The following is a 20,047-nucleotide window of genomic DNA, read 5'->3' on the forward strand; positions in this document are numbered from 1 at the left end:
ATCATTGGCCTCACAAAGATCAAGAACATTGAGATTTATGAATAAACATATGTATTTACAAGTCATCTTGCTACACGTATAGAATGTCCACGATATATTGTAATACAAATGATAACAAAGCACACGGCATCTACTGCGTGAAGGTCACAACTCACAGTGAATAGAAAGCACGTGACGCATGTAGCCATGAAAAATAAACAATATTATATACACATGCTCAGATCTGTACATACAGCTTCACCAGTCCGTGTCTCATCATCATGAGTGACCCAAAATCTGAAATCAGATATTTTTGGTATACAGATAAAAACCAGCACCTGACATATGAGTCCAGACACTTGTTTACACAGAACGCATTCTTCTGTTGGTTTATAATATGTACAGATGGATGTCTTTGGCCGATGTGACACGTCTCGCATCCATGAGCATCAAATAAAAGCAGTTCTGCTTCAACAAATCTTCGCGTAAGAATGCATGCTGTGTTAACAGCCTATTCAGGCCAAGCACACACTACGCAAGTACTGTACATCTGTGTCTTATCCCTCACTACCAGTCTTCTATTATATACTTCTTTTATACTCAAAATGAAACATTATTATTATAGTCCCAAACTTTAGTTCCAAACAGTATTGAAATAGTACACTCACTACTGTAAATAAAGTATGCTTAAAATATAATTGAATTTTGCTTAAGTTCAGTCTACTTGTTATTTGTGAGGGATACAGGATGCATTCTCAACATTGCTGCATTTGGCACATATATTATAAACTGCCTTACAAGTATTTTGTCTGTCAGGTCGATTCTGATTCTAACCTGGTTATCTGCAAAGACGTGTGAATGAAGCGTCATCACCCCCCTGAGGACTGAAGATTGTTACCATCACAAAAACACAAGAGTGAACGCTGAGCATCCTCACTGGGCTGCTCGAGCGTTCATCTCTGTATTTGCATACTTGTGTTGAGTCTGTTTCTGGCTCGAAGCACATTTTCTCCCTGTCGTCGTCAAGTCACCATTAATGAGCCAAAAATGAGAGAAAAAAACAACTTTAAAGTCAAACGTGTAAAGAAGTCTGCTTTAGTTGCTATGGCCACCAACAAGTTCCTTAAAGTCATCTTTCACATCTTTCTGTCCTGCTGTAATGTCCATGTATGGCTTGGTTCTTTTGAAAATCCCGTCTGACCCAAATTCCCGGTTTATGGATGTTTTATATTTACATACTGATCTAGAAAACTGTACAAAAGCACATCTGTCATTTGATGAAGACTGCTCATATGTTTTAGTTCATTGTATTTTGTTGTATCCATCTTTAGTGTTCATTGGTTGGTCGTGTGTGACCTCATGACCTCCATCACACGCTACATTTGAGTTTATGTGTGTCTAAACTCACACACAGAGAGAGAGAGAGAGAGAGAGAGAGAGAGAGAGAGAGAGGCTTGAGACACTCCAGGGATGACCGTTAAACACGCACAGACATACACATCATCGGTCAGTTGTTTGTGTGTGTGTGTGTGTGTGTGTGTGTGTGTGCGTATCAAGACCTGTGAGCATGTGCTGATTTACATGATCTCTGAGTCATGAGTCTGCAAACTTCACACACACAACATGTGTGACCTGCACACACACACACACACACACACACACAGCATATATTATTAATCTCTTTGTGTTTACCAAGGAAAAAGTTATTAAAGAAAAAAATATTTACAGCTACACTTAAAATCTAAACTTGCCCACAACAAGCACCATAAACACAATAAATAATCAATCATTTTTTCGATACTTTTTGTCTAAAAAACACAAGAACAGTGAACTTCTATATATTTATAAAAATCAATAACTAATAAATACAATAACTATACTGTTTAAATAATATCAATAACCGATCAATATATTCAAGCCCTTTTATATTAATTGTGCTGTCAGTTTACTCTTGATGATGATGATGGCAGGATGATGATGTGTTGAGCTCTCTGAACATCACAACACACACAGCAAATCACATACTGTATGTGTGTGTGTGTGTGTTCCCCACAGAGGTTTTGGACTCTCTGTGCTGTTGTAAATATGATGTTGTTGAGCGTCACACTCTCTCGTCTGTTTATCTCTTGCTGAAGAACATAGAGAGTGTGTTAGATGAGTGTCGGCCCATGTAAAGATGGGGTCACAGGAGAGAGCGTGTAGCTCACAGATCTCTGTCTGAACACTCAATCTGACACCTGGACTATCTGTCCCGCATGCGGTTTATAGCACAACACCAGCAAGCATCTGTCACGACCTCTGACCTCCAGCACAGAGAGATCACACGCACACACACAGCGATGGTAAACAGTCAGAGATGGACAATGTCAGTTTGTGACATGCAAGACATTGTCATGTGAGGTCTGTAGAGGGCGCTGTGGTGCTCATGTGGGCAGGTACAAAATGAGGCGGATGTGTGTGTGACTCAGCTCTACATTCTACAATAAACACTTTGGTCATAGAGCTGAAAACAACAAAACATCATGAGATGAAAATACTGACAGAGATTATATGTGTGTGGGAGAAAGAAAGCTCAGCATATGTATACTATCAGTACAATTTACCACGGTAACCAGTCTCCATTAAAAATCAACCATTGTTTACTTTGAAAGAGATGGGTTACCCATAAATGAGAATTCTTTCATCATTTATTTACCCTAGTGGGGTTTAAAACCTTTTTTAGTGAAACACAAAAGAAGATATTTTGAGAAATGTCTCAGTGGTTTTTTGTTCATACAATGGAAGTCAATGGGGTTCAGTGTTGTTTGATTACCAACATTCTTCAAATCATCTTCTTTTGTGTTCTGCAAAAGAAGAAAAACTGATACAGGTTTGACATGGCATGACGACGAAAAAAAAAATGTTTTAAAGAGATTTTGAAACACTCTCAGTTTGAGAGTGACTGTCATCACAGGGGGAAAGTACGAGCGCAGCGCACACAAACCAACAACGCTCAACACAAACAAGACATCAAGCATCATCTCCCAGCTGGAGATGTACAGCATTCCCTCAGCATGCATCACTGTCACTTTCTCTGATCAACTGATTGATTTATCCCATGATCCTCTGCTTCAGGCAGGATTCTGTACGTCTGGTTTAATGAATCAAAACTGATGGTGACACAACGTCTCATAATGAGATGAGAAAGCTTATACGCTTTAGCCCTTTAAATTCACAAGGCAGAAACCTGTGATTTAGTTTAAACCCCTTTCCGGGGTAATCGATCACACACACTCACACACATACGCACAAATCTTTCAAACAGGTCGTCCGCAGGCAGATCATGAACCCAGAGATCAGAGCATCATCAGGTCACGTGGGCAGCCGAACACACGCATGCAACGAGCGTCTCATGTTATTTACAATGAGTCTGGAAGAACTTTAAGGCTTGGTTTCACAGACACGGTTTAGCTTAATCCAGGACTATGCCTTAGTTGAATTAAGATATTTATGTCGCTTTTATAGAACTGCTTTAGAAGGATACTTTACTGGTGTGCATCTCGAGACAAAACAATGGCACTGATATATTTTAAGATATTTCTGGACAAATTATATTCAGTTAAAACAGGTCACACATTCATTTTAGTCTGGGACTAGCCTTAAGCCTTGTCTGTGAAACCGGGCCTAAGAGTGTTTTTTACAGTTTGGCCACTAGCTTTGGATGTAAATGAGTGAGCTCCTGTCCGTGTGTAGCTGGTATCTTCTTTCCTTTCTCTCAGCCGTGAGTGAACTGTTTTGTGTAAATGCAAAGCAGAGGTGAGCGGGATGCTAATGCGAGCGCGTCGCAGAGAGCCTCTTTATCCTGCACGTCTGCTCACTTTAAAAGCTTTAGATTTGCATCCCTGGAGCCCCGGAGCACTCACAGCTCATCCACTTTAACATACGGCCACACCAGAGAGCCTCTCCAGCTCTCTTATTGCTCTCTGAGAGCACACGTAACACACACGACAAACACACACACACACACACATATACCTGTCGCACTCCGTTTGATGGACGCTTTAAACTCGAGACGGTTTACTTTCTTAAGAAAACTTCCTGCATGGTCTGTGCATGTTATTATACCATTTCTAAACTGTCTTCGTTATTATAACATTTCTAAACCGTCTTTTATCAAATCTAGTTTGTAGTTTGTTCAGCGTCTCTTGTTGAATATTGTGCTTCAGAAGTAAAATGAGTTCCTGTTGACTTTAAACCAGCTTTATAACACACGCACGCACATCATTCAGCACGCCAAACAAACGTTACAGTACGTGATTAACATATGTACATTTATATACATGTGTGATTTTATACTGAAGCTCAAACACATTGGGTTTGGATCTTCAGTCAGCCCTGTTGTCCCCGTATTTGTGTGTTATTATTGAATAGTACAGACTCTAATCTGACCATGTTCATTTTTTCTTCATGAATCAAATGTATGAGCACTTCTCGTCCTTCTTTTGCGACATGCATCACATCTATGTGTGTAAAGTGCTACAACAATGTTATCTATAAAAACAAAAACAATAAACACACACACGCACTCATGGCAGGCCCAGACGAAGTTAATCTGGATTTGAACCGAGCAAAACGTGTTCAGTGGAGCTGACAGCAATACAGTCTTATTGGAAAGCGTAATGAGATTCCCAAAAACTGTTTGAATGATTCTGTGTGCGCCCGTCTCATTACCTGAACCCCTTTCAATCTCTCTGTTTGAACTGCTGAAATCTTAATGGACGTTCACACTAACAGCAATTTGGAAGTCACTCGTTTTTAATGAGCGCTGGCAAGTTCTACCAGCGATGTGACAAACAGAGTTCAGCTTTATGTAAATGAAGCACAGGTCGGATATATACAGACTTCCAGTCGTTTCATGAGACTTTACTCTGACACACACACGTGCGGACCGCTCATCGGGTGGAGCGTATGTTCTTATACTGGCAGAGCAGCAGTTGTTTGAATGTTTTTTTGAAGGTGATGTTACACAGGGCGTAGCAGGCGGGGTTGATGGTGCTGTTGATGTAACAGAGCCAGTATCCGATGGTCCACACCGTGTTGGGAATACAGCTGGAGCAGAAGGTGTTTATGAGCACCATCACGTTGTAGGGCGTCCAGGTAGCCACGAACGCCACCAGGATGGCCATGATGGTGCGCGTCACCTTTTTCTCCCGAGAGGACGGCGCTTTCTTCTTCTTGGGCGGCTGCTTGGTCATCTTCACGATCTTCCTCGCCACGTGGTTCTGCCTCTCAGCGGCCGGAACGATCTCCACCGTGGCATTCGAGGAAGCGTAACAATCTCCTTTGGGTGATTTGGTGATGATCTTGATGCAAGTGAGTTTGGATCCTCCGGATTTGGCTCGACGCCTGGCAGGAGCGTCGTTGGCAGCGGATGGCGCCGCTTCGTCTTTCTGATTCGTTACGGCGCCGCTGCCAGAGGTGGAGTCGTTGGAGCTTTCTTTCTCCTCGGCGGGGACGCAGTTGCCTCTCACTTCTTCGTCCGTTGACGACGCTTTGCCGTTCTGAAGTTTGGCATCGTGCTGGTTGGCCGCGTCGTCCGTGACCTGGGTCTGACCTCGCTCGGCTTCTTCGGCCGTCACGTTGTTGTTGGTGGGTTTGTTGGCAGTGTTTTCGCGCGTCTGGCTCGGCGACGCTACCTCCAGGTTGCCGCCCGACGGCTTGCGGTTGTCTTTCTTCACGCGGCTCTTACTGGCCCGGGAGATCTGCCAGTACAGCACCATCATGATGATGACTGGCAAGTAGAAAGCGGCTATAGCCGTGCCGAACGTAACCGCCGCGTTGGAGAAGAACTGGATGTAGCACTCTTTCTCCGGCACCGTACGCCCGCCAACGATAAACTGCCAGAACAGGATGGCCGGAGCCCAGAGGATGAAGGACAACACCCAGGCGGCCGCGATCATCATCCCCGCCATCTTGGTTGTCCTCTTTACTGGGTAGCTGAGCGGCTTGGTGACACAAAAGTAGCGGTCGAAGCTGATGATCAGAAGGTTCATGACCGAAGCGTTGCTCACCACATAATCCAGTGCTAACCACAGATCACACACAACCGGCCCGAGGGGCCAGTATCCAATCACAATGTAGACCGTATATAAGTTCATAGAGCACAGGCCGATGATGAGGTCAGCACAGGCCAGACTGAACAGAAAATAGTTGTTGACGGTCTGCAGGCTCCTGTTCACTTTAATGGAGAGCATGACCAAAATGTTCCCGATCACGGTTACCAGACTGAGTGATCCGGCCACGAGTACAATAAACACCACCTCCACTGTCTTATACGGGCTCTCGTCCACCACCGTCTCCTCCGTCTCATTGCCCTCGGAGGCGTTCCAGAAGGTGAAGTTAATTGTGTCCATGGTGTCCGTTCAGCTGCTCAGTTCACTACAGGCAGGAGTTATGAATTCACACACCTGCATGAAAAAGAAAAACAAGCATTGGCTTAATATTTGATCAAAATAAAGAAGACTGCATCAACAATTATTAATACAAAAAAAACCACAAACCATACATTAACCATGGTTTTGTAACCATAGTTTAACCATTATATTTGTAGTGAAACCAGTCTGCCCAAAAACATTACTACACCAAATTTTCATTTGTTTATTCAAAACTGTTTGTGTGTTATTACAGAACGTTTCTTTTGTCTTTATTTTATTTAATTGCTACTAAAATACAAATAATAAATATCAGATTTGTATAAAAATAAAGTATTATTTTTTCATGGCGACAGAGAGCGCATGCGCGCAGTGGATCTGAGTAGAAACCGCGGAAAGAGTGAGAGACAAACGCGAATTTACCCAAATAGTAATGATTAAGAAATAATCCTTATTTATTTGCAGAATAAACTTGGCTGACACAAGAATAAACATTATCCCGATGAGAAAATCTACAAGACGTTAATTTATTAACAGGAAGTGGTGATGTGGTAACGACATATAAAGTGTCAAATGTGTCGGCGTTCACGTGAGTGGAAAACTTTAAAAATCACCTGAAAATATCTTTATTTCATCTTTTATTTTCCATTTAATCCCGTGTGATTTTTCTGTCAGAAGTTTCACTGCTTTTAGATTGTAAGAAATGTGTCGGTTTAATGAAAACCTAACGTTACAAATCAGGTGTTTTCATCTCGTGATTTTAAGATTTGTAATAAAACACGACACGTCTTGTTTCAGAGCGATTTTCAGTCATTAAAATGTAAAGAGTTTACAGTTCAACTAATGTGAATTATGAAATGGTTTAAATGAAGTGGAAGGGCATTTTAGGCACCGCTTGAACTTCAAAGAGTCAAGCACTAATCTGAAGTACACGCGGTGTCTGTTACTGTACAGCACCTCTCTCTCTCTGTCTCTCTGTCTCTCTAGATTATATCATGTTTTGTTTTATGTAGACTCAATATGAAGCTTCCTTAATCCACTTTTTTATAATAAACTTTGTTTATACATAAATAAAATGTTTATAATTTATAAATTAGTGTATTGCTACAGGGTTATGTTTTTTACAGTGAAGATTTTAAATAGACAAATTAATGTGATTTTTTGTTTAAAGTAATTAAGACGTTTTATTTTACCATCAAGAGAATTTATCTTAATGAGTGTTAAGCACAATTTGCTCTCGCTATTATCTTTTCTGTAAATGTGTCTAGACAAATTACATAATTTGTAAAAAAAAAAACATTATTCTCAAAAATGATGTCACAAAATATAAATAGTTTCTTGAAGTGAGCCCAAATGCTCTTTAATGCCACTAGCCTGTAAAAACTATATATGTGTACAGTAAAGTTGTGGCCAAAAGTTTTTAGAATGACACAAATATTAATTTTCACAAAGTCTGCTGCCTCAGTTTTTATGATGGCGAATTGTATACTCCAGAATGTTATGAAGAGTGATCAGATGAATTAAATTTTATTATATAAGTACCTCTTTGCCATGAAAATGAACTTAGTCCAAAAAAACATGTACATTCCATTTCAACACTGCCACAAAAAGACCAGCTGACATCATGTCAGTGATTCTCTGGTTAACACAGGTGAGAGTGTTGACGAGGACAAGGCTGGAGATCACTCTGTAATGCTGATTGAATTAGAATAACAGACTGGAAGCTTTAAAAGGAGGGTGGTGCTGGAAATCATCGTTCTTCCTCTGTTAACCATGGTTACCTGCATGGAAACACGTGCAGTCATCATTGCGTTGCACGAAAAGGGATTCACAAGCAAGGCTATTGCTGCTAGTAAGATTGCACCTACATCAACCATTTATCGGATCATCAGAAACTTCAAGGAGAGAGGTTCAAATGTTGTGAAGAAGGTTTCAGGGCGCCCAAGAAAGTCCAGCAAGCGCCAGGATCGTCTTCTACAGTAGATTCAGCTGCGAGATCAGGGCACCACCAGTGCAGAGCTTGCTCAGGAATGGCAGCAGGCAGGTGTGAGTGCATTTGCATGCACAGTGAGGCGAAGTCTTTTTGAGGATGGCCTGGTGTCAAGATGGGCAGCAAAGAAGCCACTTCTCTCTAGGAAAAACATCAGGGAGAGACTGATATTCTGCAAAAGGTACAGGGATTGGACTGCTGAGGACTGGGGTAAAGTCATTTTCTCTGATGAATCCCATTTCCAATTGTTTGGGGCATCCGGAAAAAAGATTGTCCGGAGAAGAAAAGGTGAGTGCTACAATAAGTCCAGTGTCATGCCAACAGTTAAGCATCCTGAGACCATTCATGTGTGGGGTTGCTTCTCAGCCAAGGGAGTGGGCTCACTCACAATTTTGCCTAAGAACAAAGCCATGAATAAAGATTGGTACAAAAACATCCTCAGAGAGCAACTTCTCCCAACCATCCAAGAACAGTTTGGTGATGAACAATGCCTTTTCCAGCATGATGGAGCACCTTGCCATAAGGCAAAAGTAATAACTAAGTGGCTCGGGGACCAAAACATCAACATTTTGGGTCCATGGCCAGGAAACTCAATCCTCAAGCAAAACAAAAACCTACAAATTCTGGCAAACTCCAAGCATTGATTATGCAAGAATGGGCTGCCATCGGTGAGGATGTGGCCATGAACAGAAGTTGATTGACAGCATGCCCGGGTGAATTGCAGAGGTCTTGAAAAAGAAGGGTCAACACTGCAAATATTGAGTCTTTTCGTAAACTTAATGTAATTGTCAATAAAAGCCTTTCACACTTATGAAATGCTTGTAATTATACTTGGCTCTCCAGTGTACCATAGTAACATCTGACAAAAACATATAAAAATCACTGAAGCAGTAGACTTAGTGAAAATTATATTTGTGTCATTCTCAAAACTTTTGGCCACGACTGTATACTCCTATATGTGTATATACAGTAGTACTCACACTAATGTCGTATAGATTTGGAGGTTGTTCTTTAACCGTCTTTTGCTCTGATCGTTTGTATTGAAGATGTAAGGAAAAGCAACACATTGGGAATGTGAGTTTAATATTCCACTGTTGGCTCAGTCGTGCCTTTCGTCTTTGAATGAAAAACCAGGATTAGAGCAGAGGACCTGTTCCCATTCCAGCGCTTGCGGGCAAAATTAACCTAATGCCAGGCTCTCTCTCTCCCTTTCTCTTTTGGTGTATGTGAATAGATATGGGTCCGGTAATGGTGATTAGAGGGAAGAGGTTATCAGTCTTGCCGAGTGACAGTTCGCTCTGTTTTTCTCCATTAAAACGCTGCATTATTTGCTACTTTCCCTCCAGAGCAGCCTCTGAATAACCAGAGAAAATTCACTTATCTCCAGTGCCAGAAAGCCCTAATCATGGCATTAGCCACGGCACTAAGCCAAACTAATCCCTGTAAAAATGCTCATGTCCAGCAATCTGTGTTTTAAGAAGAGGCGAACAGCAACAATGCCGACAGAGCGCGCTGGGTCTGCGGGGAGAAGTGTGTAACCTGCCGGTCGCAGGCTATCTGCACGCTCAATACATTCAGATGAACATCATTATTAGTTCTGTTTTGAAACCCAGTGAGCTGCCTTGCCATTCACTGCGTCCAGTTAATATAATAGTGCAATACTTAGAATATACATAAATAATATCTTAATATATATTATAATAAGCATAAATATGCAGTAGTTGACTTTGCATGTTTAGTTTTTGATTAGAAAATGTTTAAGCATGAAGGCTTGTACACACCGGGGCGATAATCGCATGCGCTCATGATGAGCCAAGTGAACGTGCAAATTCACTCCCTGACATAGATGGCGCTTAATGAAAAACTGAAATACCCCAGTACACAAGGTGGCGCTGCGCAACTTTATGCTTTTGACATTTGCTTGTCACACAGAAGAATTCATCTTGCTTCCTTTTCATCAATAGCTTTGTCTCATTTCGTAAGGCTGCGTCCTTGTGTCCTCTGGAGGTCTCACCCTCTGAAGCAGTGGTCACCAACCCTGCTCCTGGAGATCGACCGTCCTGAAGATTTCAGCTTTAACCCCAATCAAACACACCTGAACTATCTAATCAATGTGTTCAGGTTTGCTTGATAATTGCAGACAGGTGTGCTGAAGCAGGGTTGGAGCTGCAGTCTGCAGGACGGTCGATCTCCAGGAACAGGATTGGTGACCACTGCTCTAAAGGATGCGGTATATGGAGAATCCTCAAGTTAGAATTAAATGAGACGTCCTTAGTAGGACATACTGGCAGAAAAGGAAACAGGAAGTACCAAGTTGCTATGACAACACGTTGCACTCGCACACCTGTCACATTAATTAAAATTATTTCTACATGATTTTAAGAGGTAAAAAGTTGGTTACTTTCTACCCAATGCCAAATATATATTTTTTTGCCTTACTGTTTTAAAAAGTAAAACAAATCACTAAACGCTTGTAAACCTAATTACTACATATGCCTGCCAAGATAAAAAAAAAGTGATACAAATGGTAAACTGTTAACTTTTAAACACCACATATTTGATTGAATGTGCAGCTGCTGCCGTTTATTCAAATAACAGACGTTGGCCGACGCAAAGAATTGTGGGTTATCTCTAGCAACGAAGGATACACCGTTTTGTGCGTCTGTGTGCACACTCACATTTGCGCCCTTTGTTTAGTTAGGAGGCGTTAAACGCGCTTGATTATCGTCCCGGTGTGGACGAGCCATAAAATAGTATTTTTATTAATTGATTTCAGCATTAAATAAAATGTATTTTGTTTTATCAGTCTTGACATGGACGTTTGCCCCGATGCTTCCTGGGATCGGCTTCTCTGCAAAGGATACATGCGACACTGCCTTTTGAGTTCGGCCAAAACAAGTCATCTCAGAAGGTAGCATAAGGTTCCAGAGCTACTTTGTCATACACATCACATCTCAGAAGACGTCTTTTCGTCTGCCTTCAAAACTTGAAAGAAGTGCCTTTTTTAATATCGACCTCTAAGCACTTGAGTCACTGCACTTCAGCTTGTTTTTATGTGCGTCATATTCTTTATTTAGAGTCATAAAAGCTCAGACCTGCTTGACTAATCAGGTATAATGCAATCCGCCGGATTCATTAATCATCTGTATATTCGGCTCTTAAGAGGCCTGTTGTATTATAATGACAGACTGCCCTCAGAATTATTCTGCCTGATGCGGCGTTCATATTCCCCTGCCTCTTTCTAATGGCATTCTCTGATCTGAGGTCCATATTTGAGGCTGGCTGAAGCAATATGTTGAATGACAGAATAGAGTTTGGCGTTCTGAATAAATTTCGTCAGGCTTTTGGACTCAGCCGTTGTGGAACTGGCTCAGTAGAGCTGAAAATTGCCTTGACCCTATGGGAAGCTCCAAGGACTGATCTCCAACTTCTACCCTGTTCTATTGCCCCTTTTTTATCCTTGCTTACTGTTTTCTTTCTCTGTTCCAGGAGAAGCCACTCCAGCGCAGCCGCTGCTGACCAACCGTCCATATTTACATCAAGACTCGGAGCAAAGGCTTCGTAATCTGTGTGTGATAGAAGATGGAACATCAGTGTTTGTTTGCACTGAAACGTTCTGGAATGGAGCCATTTCTAAGACACTGAGCTAATTATATTGCTTTAAGCAAGAACACAAGCCTTTGCCAATAGTTTAATACCTTAAAGTTATTAAATGAGCTTTTGTTAAAGTGTTGATGGAGTTTAGGCAGGGTACTGTGTGTTTATTTGATGAAACACACATTGCATTCTCACTGTTTCCGCAGGGGTGCTATAGTGGGCATTAGTGTGAACTGTCTTCTCTTCTCTCTTATGAGACAACTACTGTAGCAGCCTGAATAATAACACATCCAGTTTAACGGCACAGACGTTTCAAGGTAATGCATCGAACAAGCGTTTGCATTTGATGTTGTATAGATTTTCTGGCTTTAGCCAGAAAAGCCATGTTTTCTGGCCCTGTTGTTATTATTAACATTAATGTGGATTTACTGTCTTGGTGAGGACAGGACTGACGTCTTTGCTCGGTTGACCGAATGTCAAGTCAGCGGCCGTCCCGCAGCAGTCACTGATGAGATTTCAATCTGAATGGATGAGTGACTCCTCAATGAGATTTTAATGATCTTCTTTCCTGTGCAGTTGTTTACGGTGTGGTGCATCTGAGGTGTGTTTAGGGTCAGAACATGGGGTGTTTGTGTCCGGAGAAACATCTGAGAAGGTAAAAGTGCAGAGAGATATTTTTCCACCCTGTTAGAGATATGTGATTCAATGTTGTGTGTGCGTATGGCAGGTGTTTGTTTGTGTGTGCAGGTGTGTCGGGAAGACTGAAAGGTTAATGACAAACTGAGGTGAGAGGCTTTAAACTCAAACAAAAGCTGACAAAGAAAATGAGATGATTCCACTTAGGCAAATTTATGTTAACACTGTCTGAATATGAGTATTTCTAGCAAATATTCTGTGTTTGTACACACAGACGGCGATCTGATTGTTCTTGACAGACAGCAGTGGTGTTTGTGTTTCTTTCCCATCTGTCGCCGTCAGTCTCGACGTTTCACGTATGGCAGCGCACTTATAAACAAACTCCTGAAGACATTCACAGGACTGAGCGGCTCTCCGTCAGGCCTCTCGACTGTGGACCGCTTTCATTCTGTCACGAACCTAAAAGTGTATTAGACTTGCTGTCCTGTGTGAGGAAACTTCAGTACTCCAGGGGACGATAGACTTTCCTTCAGACGTCTGTGCTAATAAATCAGATGTAGTATTCATGTAGACAGTTTAACTAACTGTTTGTGTTTATCTTGAGGAGGGAACAGAGTGTGGAGGAAGACTGTTCGTGATAACCCCGGTTGTATGCCTAATGCAGCAAAGGTACTCGCATTCATTTGTGTTCAGACGCTCTCATAGAGCTTGTTTCAGGCCTCGCGCTGTTGGTGTATATGAGTGTGGGTTATGTTTTTTGGACAGGTTAAGGCAGCACCGGTCTGTGGTGTGTGTGAGGTCTCAGCTGTGAGTATTGGCAGATGGAAATGGTGCGCAGCGGGACACTGCGGACGCTGAAAGTGCCCCCAAATGAACCCATTATGGACACACAAACATACTGTAGTGGCAACATCTGGCAGCCTGAATATCTACTCAGTACATCTGATGCTGTATTAACACACATGCACGTACACATGAGAGGACACATTTACTCTCATTATTAGTCAATCCTTAATTAAAGGGGTTTACAATTACAGTACATTTTCCCCTGCCATTCATTTGTAATGTGTGTACGGATTTAGTTTGTGTTTTCCATGTTGGCTCATGTGTGCTTTGTTTTTGTTGTTCTGTGTATGCCTGTAAAGTTTGACCCTGGTCACAGTGCTTAACAAATCCACACGCCATGCACAAGACTGCATTGTCATTGTATTCGGCGAACAGATACTCACAATTATACGAGTGCGTGTATCTGCACATCTATCCACACAAAAGCTTGTAAGAATTGCTTCTTGTTGTTGTCAGAAGAGCCATTAGAGGGATTTGGAGACATGAATAGTTTAGCAATTTTGTCTGGAGCTTTAAAATCACTGCTTTCCTGATCTTGTAATACCTCCCGAAACACGAGCGTTTCGCCGCAACCACCTGGAAAATACAGCTCTTTCCGTTTTACCGCTTTTATTTACACATTTACAACTCGCGTATATAATGTTGTTTTGTTAAAAGACTTTCAAATGCCTCTTGGCAAAAGACATTTGCGCGTGGAGTTGTTGTCGGGTTATTCGATGAGGTTGGATGCCGCTCTGCTGTAATTTTCCAGATAATGGCCTTCCTCTTTGTAACGACACGTTTCATCACAATGTTGGCGAGGAACTCGTTTTATCATGTAGATCCGGCCTGCTGTCGTAATCTCGACATTATAAAGCGTGTGAGAAGTTTGTGCATGTTATCAGGAGTGTGTGTGTCTCACGAGTAATGTTTCAGTATCGGTTATTACGACCCGACAGCGAGCTGTTTAGTGTTGGGTTTTCCTGTTGCTGCCAGACTGCACATAATGCATCTCAATGAGGCCAGACCCGTGCGTGCGTGCGCGTGTGTGTGTCCGCAGGGTCTAATAGCCACAACCTGTGATATAGCATCCACTCTGAAATGGGAAACAGGATCTGTTTCACTTCATTAATATATTACGCTCTCAATCTATAAACTTCAGCAACTCATTAGCAAGTTCTGTGAACACTCGGGCAACTTTAAATAACAGTCCCATTAGTCCGTCCAGTATGTGAACAGATTGTTAGACCGGAGACATACTGTATGCACATATGCTAATGCTTAAACAACACCACTCCCTTCAAACTCCTGCTCTGCTATGACAGTTGTTTAAGAGAAAACAAAGACTGTTTACTCCAGTGCCCGCTGTATTGTCCCTTGTGGCGATGCTAGGAACACTACACACTTAAATTGCATTCAAGAAAGCGGGCGTTTGGACTTGTTGTCAGAATGTGGTTCTGTCAGCGTCCGATGATGAATATTCTGCGTGTTAGAGAGGGTCAGAGGTGTGGTGTTGTGGGTCGACTCTGAACACATCTGTGTGTTTGAAATTCACCGCAGTGCTTTACCGTCTAGACTACAGATACATGCACAGCACCAGATTAGCGATACAGAGTCTTTGTAGTCCGTCGTAAAAGCTCGGAGGGCGAGACTTGATTAAATTCATGGGGAATTGATTGGATGGTAAAGCGTCTCTGTGTGGTGTTTCGGTGATGTCAGACGATGTCTTTTCAGAGCGTGACCAAATTATAAGATGATAACGACAAAAATGTGCACAGATGAATCATGCAGTAACCTGTAATGTGTATGGAAAGAGTGAGCATTCATTTCATGTTGACTCTGTTCGCTCTCTCACTGCTCTTTTGGAGAAATTGAGACATTAAAGAGACTTCATGTGTGATTTTTATTTCCGACAGGCCGCATTCACGGTCTTTCATTCTTCACAGAGAGCCACATGAAGGCATCAGTTCTTCACACAGCGACGGGCCAAGGGAAGAAGAGAAACGCTACAGGAAGAAAATGCTGCTTTAAACGATGTCCTTGAGAAAGAGCGTCGAGCGTAAGTGTGTGTGTGTGTGTGTGTGTGTGTGTGGGGAGTTGTCTAGTCATTCGTGCGGTTGCTTAGTTGTGTTTTCTGTGTCTCGTCTCGAGTCTTACAGTGTGTGCGTCGCTGTAGGATGGAGTACCGTAGTACTCATTAAGATTGGGAGCGATAGAGAAAATGGGAAAGAGAAAAGCAGAAAGAGATAAAGCGTTTGCTTTCTGGAGTTGTTCCTGTTCATTATTTTCTCTGACCTCTTATTCTCTTTCTCTCTGTTTTAGTGTTTCTCCATATCTCTCATCTGATGGTGTAAACACGTGATGCACCGTAGAGTCGGACGGATCCAGTGCTAAATGGGTTTTATGATTTCCACTGGAAAAGTGGTAATTCATCTGTCACCATTGCTCATGGCAGTGTCATGGTCACGATTTTATAATCCTTCCTGCACAGAAGACACATCTGAAACGGGGATTCCAAAGGGTGCGTTTACACTTGTTATTTTTAAATGAGAGACAGATATGCCCTATGTGCCAGATCACACACTTGCCAGAGAGGTGTGTCATAACACCAAAGTAATTTTATTGGCCTGGATCAAACGAGGGCTATGTTTTTTTCCCCTTGTGGGCTTGAACCTGCAACTTTTCATTTACCAGCTTGTATATTATCTACTACAGAGTGTCCCCCAGAAATGGGCTCAGTTGCTCATATAATGTATCTCGCAGGTGCTTTTGTCTGGACAAAATGTCACATCCAGCCGACGACATCCACGGCGAATCGGTCTGAGAGCCGAGGATCAGCCGAGTCTGATGACGGTTAATCTCTGGAATGGAGTTTTGAGCCCATCATTGTATGCACGACCCGCAGCCGTCATAACAGCACACACTTGATCCGCTTTTAACCCGATACCTTTTCCCGCTCATCTCGCACACGCTTTCAAGACACGTCACATTTCGAGTGTCTTAACCTTTCGCATGGTGCCCGTGTCAGACACGGCCGAGCGTAAATGTGAGCGGGCAGGTCTGTAATGAGTCGGCCGTAATGAATGAATAGGCTGCCGTAGCTCTTTGCGCTGCCGACTGGCTCTCGGGATCCCTCTTAATGCGTTCGTCTCCATCCATATTCCCCGCGTATGAAAATCAGCCTTGAAAATCTTTTTGTTCATCAAATGCCGTACAAAGAAGTTCTCGGCTGTTCACAAACCGTACCTCAATTATCCTCCCCTCACCCGCCGGTGCCTCTCTCTCCTCTGCTCTCATCAATTATGCATACTGTATATTAAATACATCACATTTGCACATCCTCTCATTTGCATAATTTCCAGCATCCCAGTTGGCAGAAGAACAGAAACGCGCCGGAGAGTGCGGCGTTATTGAACTTTGCTGTTTCCTTCACCTCTGCTTTGTGTGGCATATAGTCTTAAAGGGATATTCAGGGTCATTTTAAATGTCTAAAAATGTCAAGGCAGTCATTTTGATGTGTGTGTGTGTAAATTTAACACTATGAATAAAAACTATCGTACTCGAGCAGGGTTGGGCAAGTTGCCTCCAAAATGTAATAAATTATATATTACTAGTTACTGTCATTTAAAAGTAAGTAGTTATATTACAGTATTACTGTCTTTGAATTGTAATGCGTTACACTACTTTTGCATTACTTTTGAGTTACTTTATTAAAATAATCACAAAAGTATGAATACCCTGCTGAAAAAAACCACCACAGAAATTCTAATGGTTTCCATTATAACTCCATTGGAAACTATTAGGTTTATTAAATACCTTTTTTGTAGTGTGTTTTTGACATTATTTGAGTATGACTTAATGGCCACGTCAACAGAACCCAACACATACCATTAGAGACTTTTGTTTCCATTACAACCAATAAAATCCCCATCATAACCATTAAATCCAGTAAAATGTATTTGATGGTTTCTATTGCTTTTTCAGCAGAGTATGCATTCAAAATGCTAAAGTATAGTTTATTGCTGCTCATTGTACATTCAGTGGAGGGCGATGTGTTAATGCATAATGATTGTGCTCATCAATGTCACTTTTTACTCGGCCATCCAATCACAGCGCAGGAGGGGCGGGACAAATACCTCATCAACCAATCGGCACATACCTGTAGGCCACAACCGTATGTCTGTCTACAATGCCTAAAAACAATGCAGGAATTTATACTTTAGGATTCGACTGTCAATGTCTGTTTCAGATAATATCCCTAGACTACCACAACATTGAAAAATAACAAACTATATGCGAAACTAACACTAGTTTGACAATACTTAGGCGGACATCCCGTATCAAGGCAAACAATGTGCATCAATGTGACGTGGAAATAGTATTACAATCATAGTATTTTAATCACAGATTAGTTTTTTCTGGGAATGGAATGTTTGTAAATTATAAAAAAAGAATTTCAGTGGGAAAATATGTTGTTGTAACACGCGTTACTGAAATTGTAACGGGTATATTATTACCCAAATTTTATTAGTAATGCTTTATATTACTGCGTTACAGCTAAAACTAATATATTACTGTAATATCGTTACTTTTGTAATGCGTTACTCCCAACACTGTACTCGCGTTACTAACAAAATGCAAATAAAAACATTAATACTATAGAATTTTGAATAATTCAGATGATGACATGATGATGTCATAACATGCCTAAAGCCACCATAATTCATGTAAACAAAAAAGATTCAATTCAATTTTATTTATATAGCGCTTTTCACAATGTGCATTTTTCCAAAGCAGCTTTACAGGAGAAAATAAGAAAAACACAAAAAAGGTTAAACACAGCACAGTGCATGGTGTTTATAGAACAAGCAAGATTATTCTAGTAAATAATATCTAATAAATGCAGTCCCCCGGTGGTTTATTTAGCATATTTTGCATTAAGTGAATGCTTGGCTGAAAAGATGTGTCTTTAATTTAGATTTAAATTGGGAGAGTGTGTCTGACCCTCGAATAGTATCGGGAAGGCTATTCCAGAATTTAGGTGCTACGTATGAGAAAGCTCCGCCCCCTTTGGTGGATTTACTCTAGTTATTCTAGGTGTTATCAAAAATCTGGAGTTTTGAGATCTTGGAGAGCGTGATGGGTTGTAGTGTGGTTGAAGCTCTGTTATGTAGGTAGGGGCTAAACCGTTTAAGGCTTTATAAGTGATTAAAAGAACTTTAAAGTCAATACGATACTTAATGGGTAACCAGTGAAGGGTTGATAACATTGGGGTTATGTGATCGTATTTTCTGGTTAGAACTCTGGCAGCTGCATTCTGAACTAACTGTAGTTTGTTTATTGATGATGCAGGACAACCACTCAGTTGCAGTTATAACTTATATATATTATTCTTTATATATTATGTACCGTATTTACTATATTATTTATATATATATAATATATATTATTTTCAATGTGAATGATTAAACGTAATGAATTAACTTCAGACTTTCCTATCGAGAGGACACATTCTTGACGGGCATGTCTGATTGATGCTGTACAGAGAAATGAAGATGAAAATAACCCAGAATATTCCTTTAACTCGCGTGGTGTGTATGTGTGTGTGCGTGTTTGTGTGCTTGTGTCTTGTGAGAGGTTTGCTGTAAGATCACTCTGTCTGGACTCCTGACACGAGGACAGCGTTGTTTGTGAATGACAGCATTGTGCCGTGCTGAGAAAGATTTATTGGTTGGATAAGAGGACACAAGAGGCTGAGCTGAGTGAAGTCTGTAATGTGCTCGAGGGTGATTGGTTTTCAGTTTCTCTCTTCCCAGCCAAAGCTTGCAAGAGTAATAGCTTTAAAATTCAGCTGTGTGTTTGAGCAAGTGATGTTCAGCCCAAAGTTTCTCTTCTTCACCTCCGCCACCATCCATCTGAGATCTGACCCATTTCGTTTTTGGACTCTGATTGCTCAGACGTGGCCATTTTAATGTTGTGTTTTAACCAGATGTCACCTTTCCATCATCTCTCTGTCCTCCCTGAACGCATATATCATGTAGTTGGTGTCACTTCTGCTATGGCTCATACTTAAATCCATAAGTCCATCTATATTTAGGAACCATTATGGACCAGACCTACAGTACAATGGATCTCTTGATCTCCTCGTGACGTGTTTGGACATTCAGCTGTGGGTTTATTATGAGTAATGAGCTGGTTTTCTGTTAGCAGTATTAGTCTGCAGTCATTTGGCTCTGAGATACAGTGTTAGGAGATAGTGTTTGTAAAGGCAAGGGGACTGGCACGTGTCCAGCAACTGAAGTCTTTCTCAATGCTGCTGCCAAAACAAGCTCACTAATACATCGTCATTAAGAGCCATGCAAATAAACCAGGGCAACAAGGCTCCAGGGCTTTCGTGAAACAGGCGGCGTTTAAAGGAACAGTTCGCCCATTAAGTTCTATCATCATCTATTCACCCTCACATCAAACCTGAATGACTTACTGTCTTCTTCAGAACACAAAAAAAAGATTGAAATAAAATGTAAGTGGGTGGACTAAATACGGTAGCAGAACTTTATGACTCAATTTAACACTTGATAAAGAAAGTATGAGTTGCCCGCTGATCAGTTTT

At 41.4% G+C, this 20,047-nt stretch overlaps 1 protein-coding gene across 2 annotated transcripts in view; it reads right to left on the reverse strand.

Annotated features, from left to right (window-relative positions):
- chrm2a (cholinergic receptor, muscarinic 2a) overlaps positions 1 to 20,047 on the reverse strand; it is a 54,599-nt gene that overhangs the window by 126 nt on the left and 34,426 nt on the right. For both annotated transcript variants that reach the window (XM_057323652.1, XM_057323651.1), the window contains exon 2: positions 1 to 6,425. This exon is cut by the window's left edge and continues 126 nt beyond it. In XM_057323652.1, coding sequence (XP_057179635.1) covers positions 4,911 to 6,371 — 1,461 coding nt within the window. In that variant the 5' untranslated portion in view covers positions 6,372 to 6,425 and the 3' untranslated portion in view covers positions 1 to 4,910. The remainder of the gene's footprint in view (positions 6,426 to 20,047) is intronic.

Source organism: Triplophysa rosa, linkage group LG24, assembly GCF_024868665.1.
Source record: "Triplophysa rosa linkage group LG24, Trosa_1v2, whole genome shotgun sequence".
NCBI lineage: Eukaryota > Metazoa > Chordata > Actinopteri > Cypriniformes > Nemacheilidae > Triplophysa > Triplophysa rosa.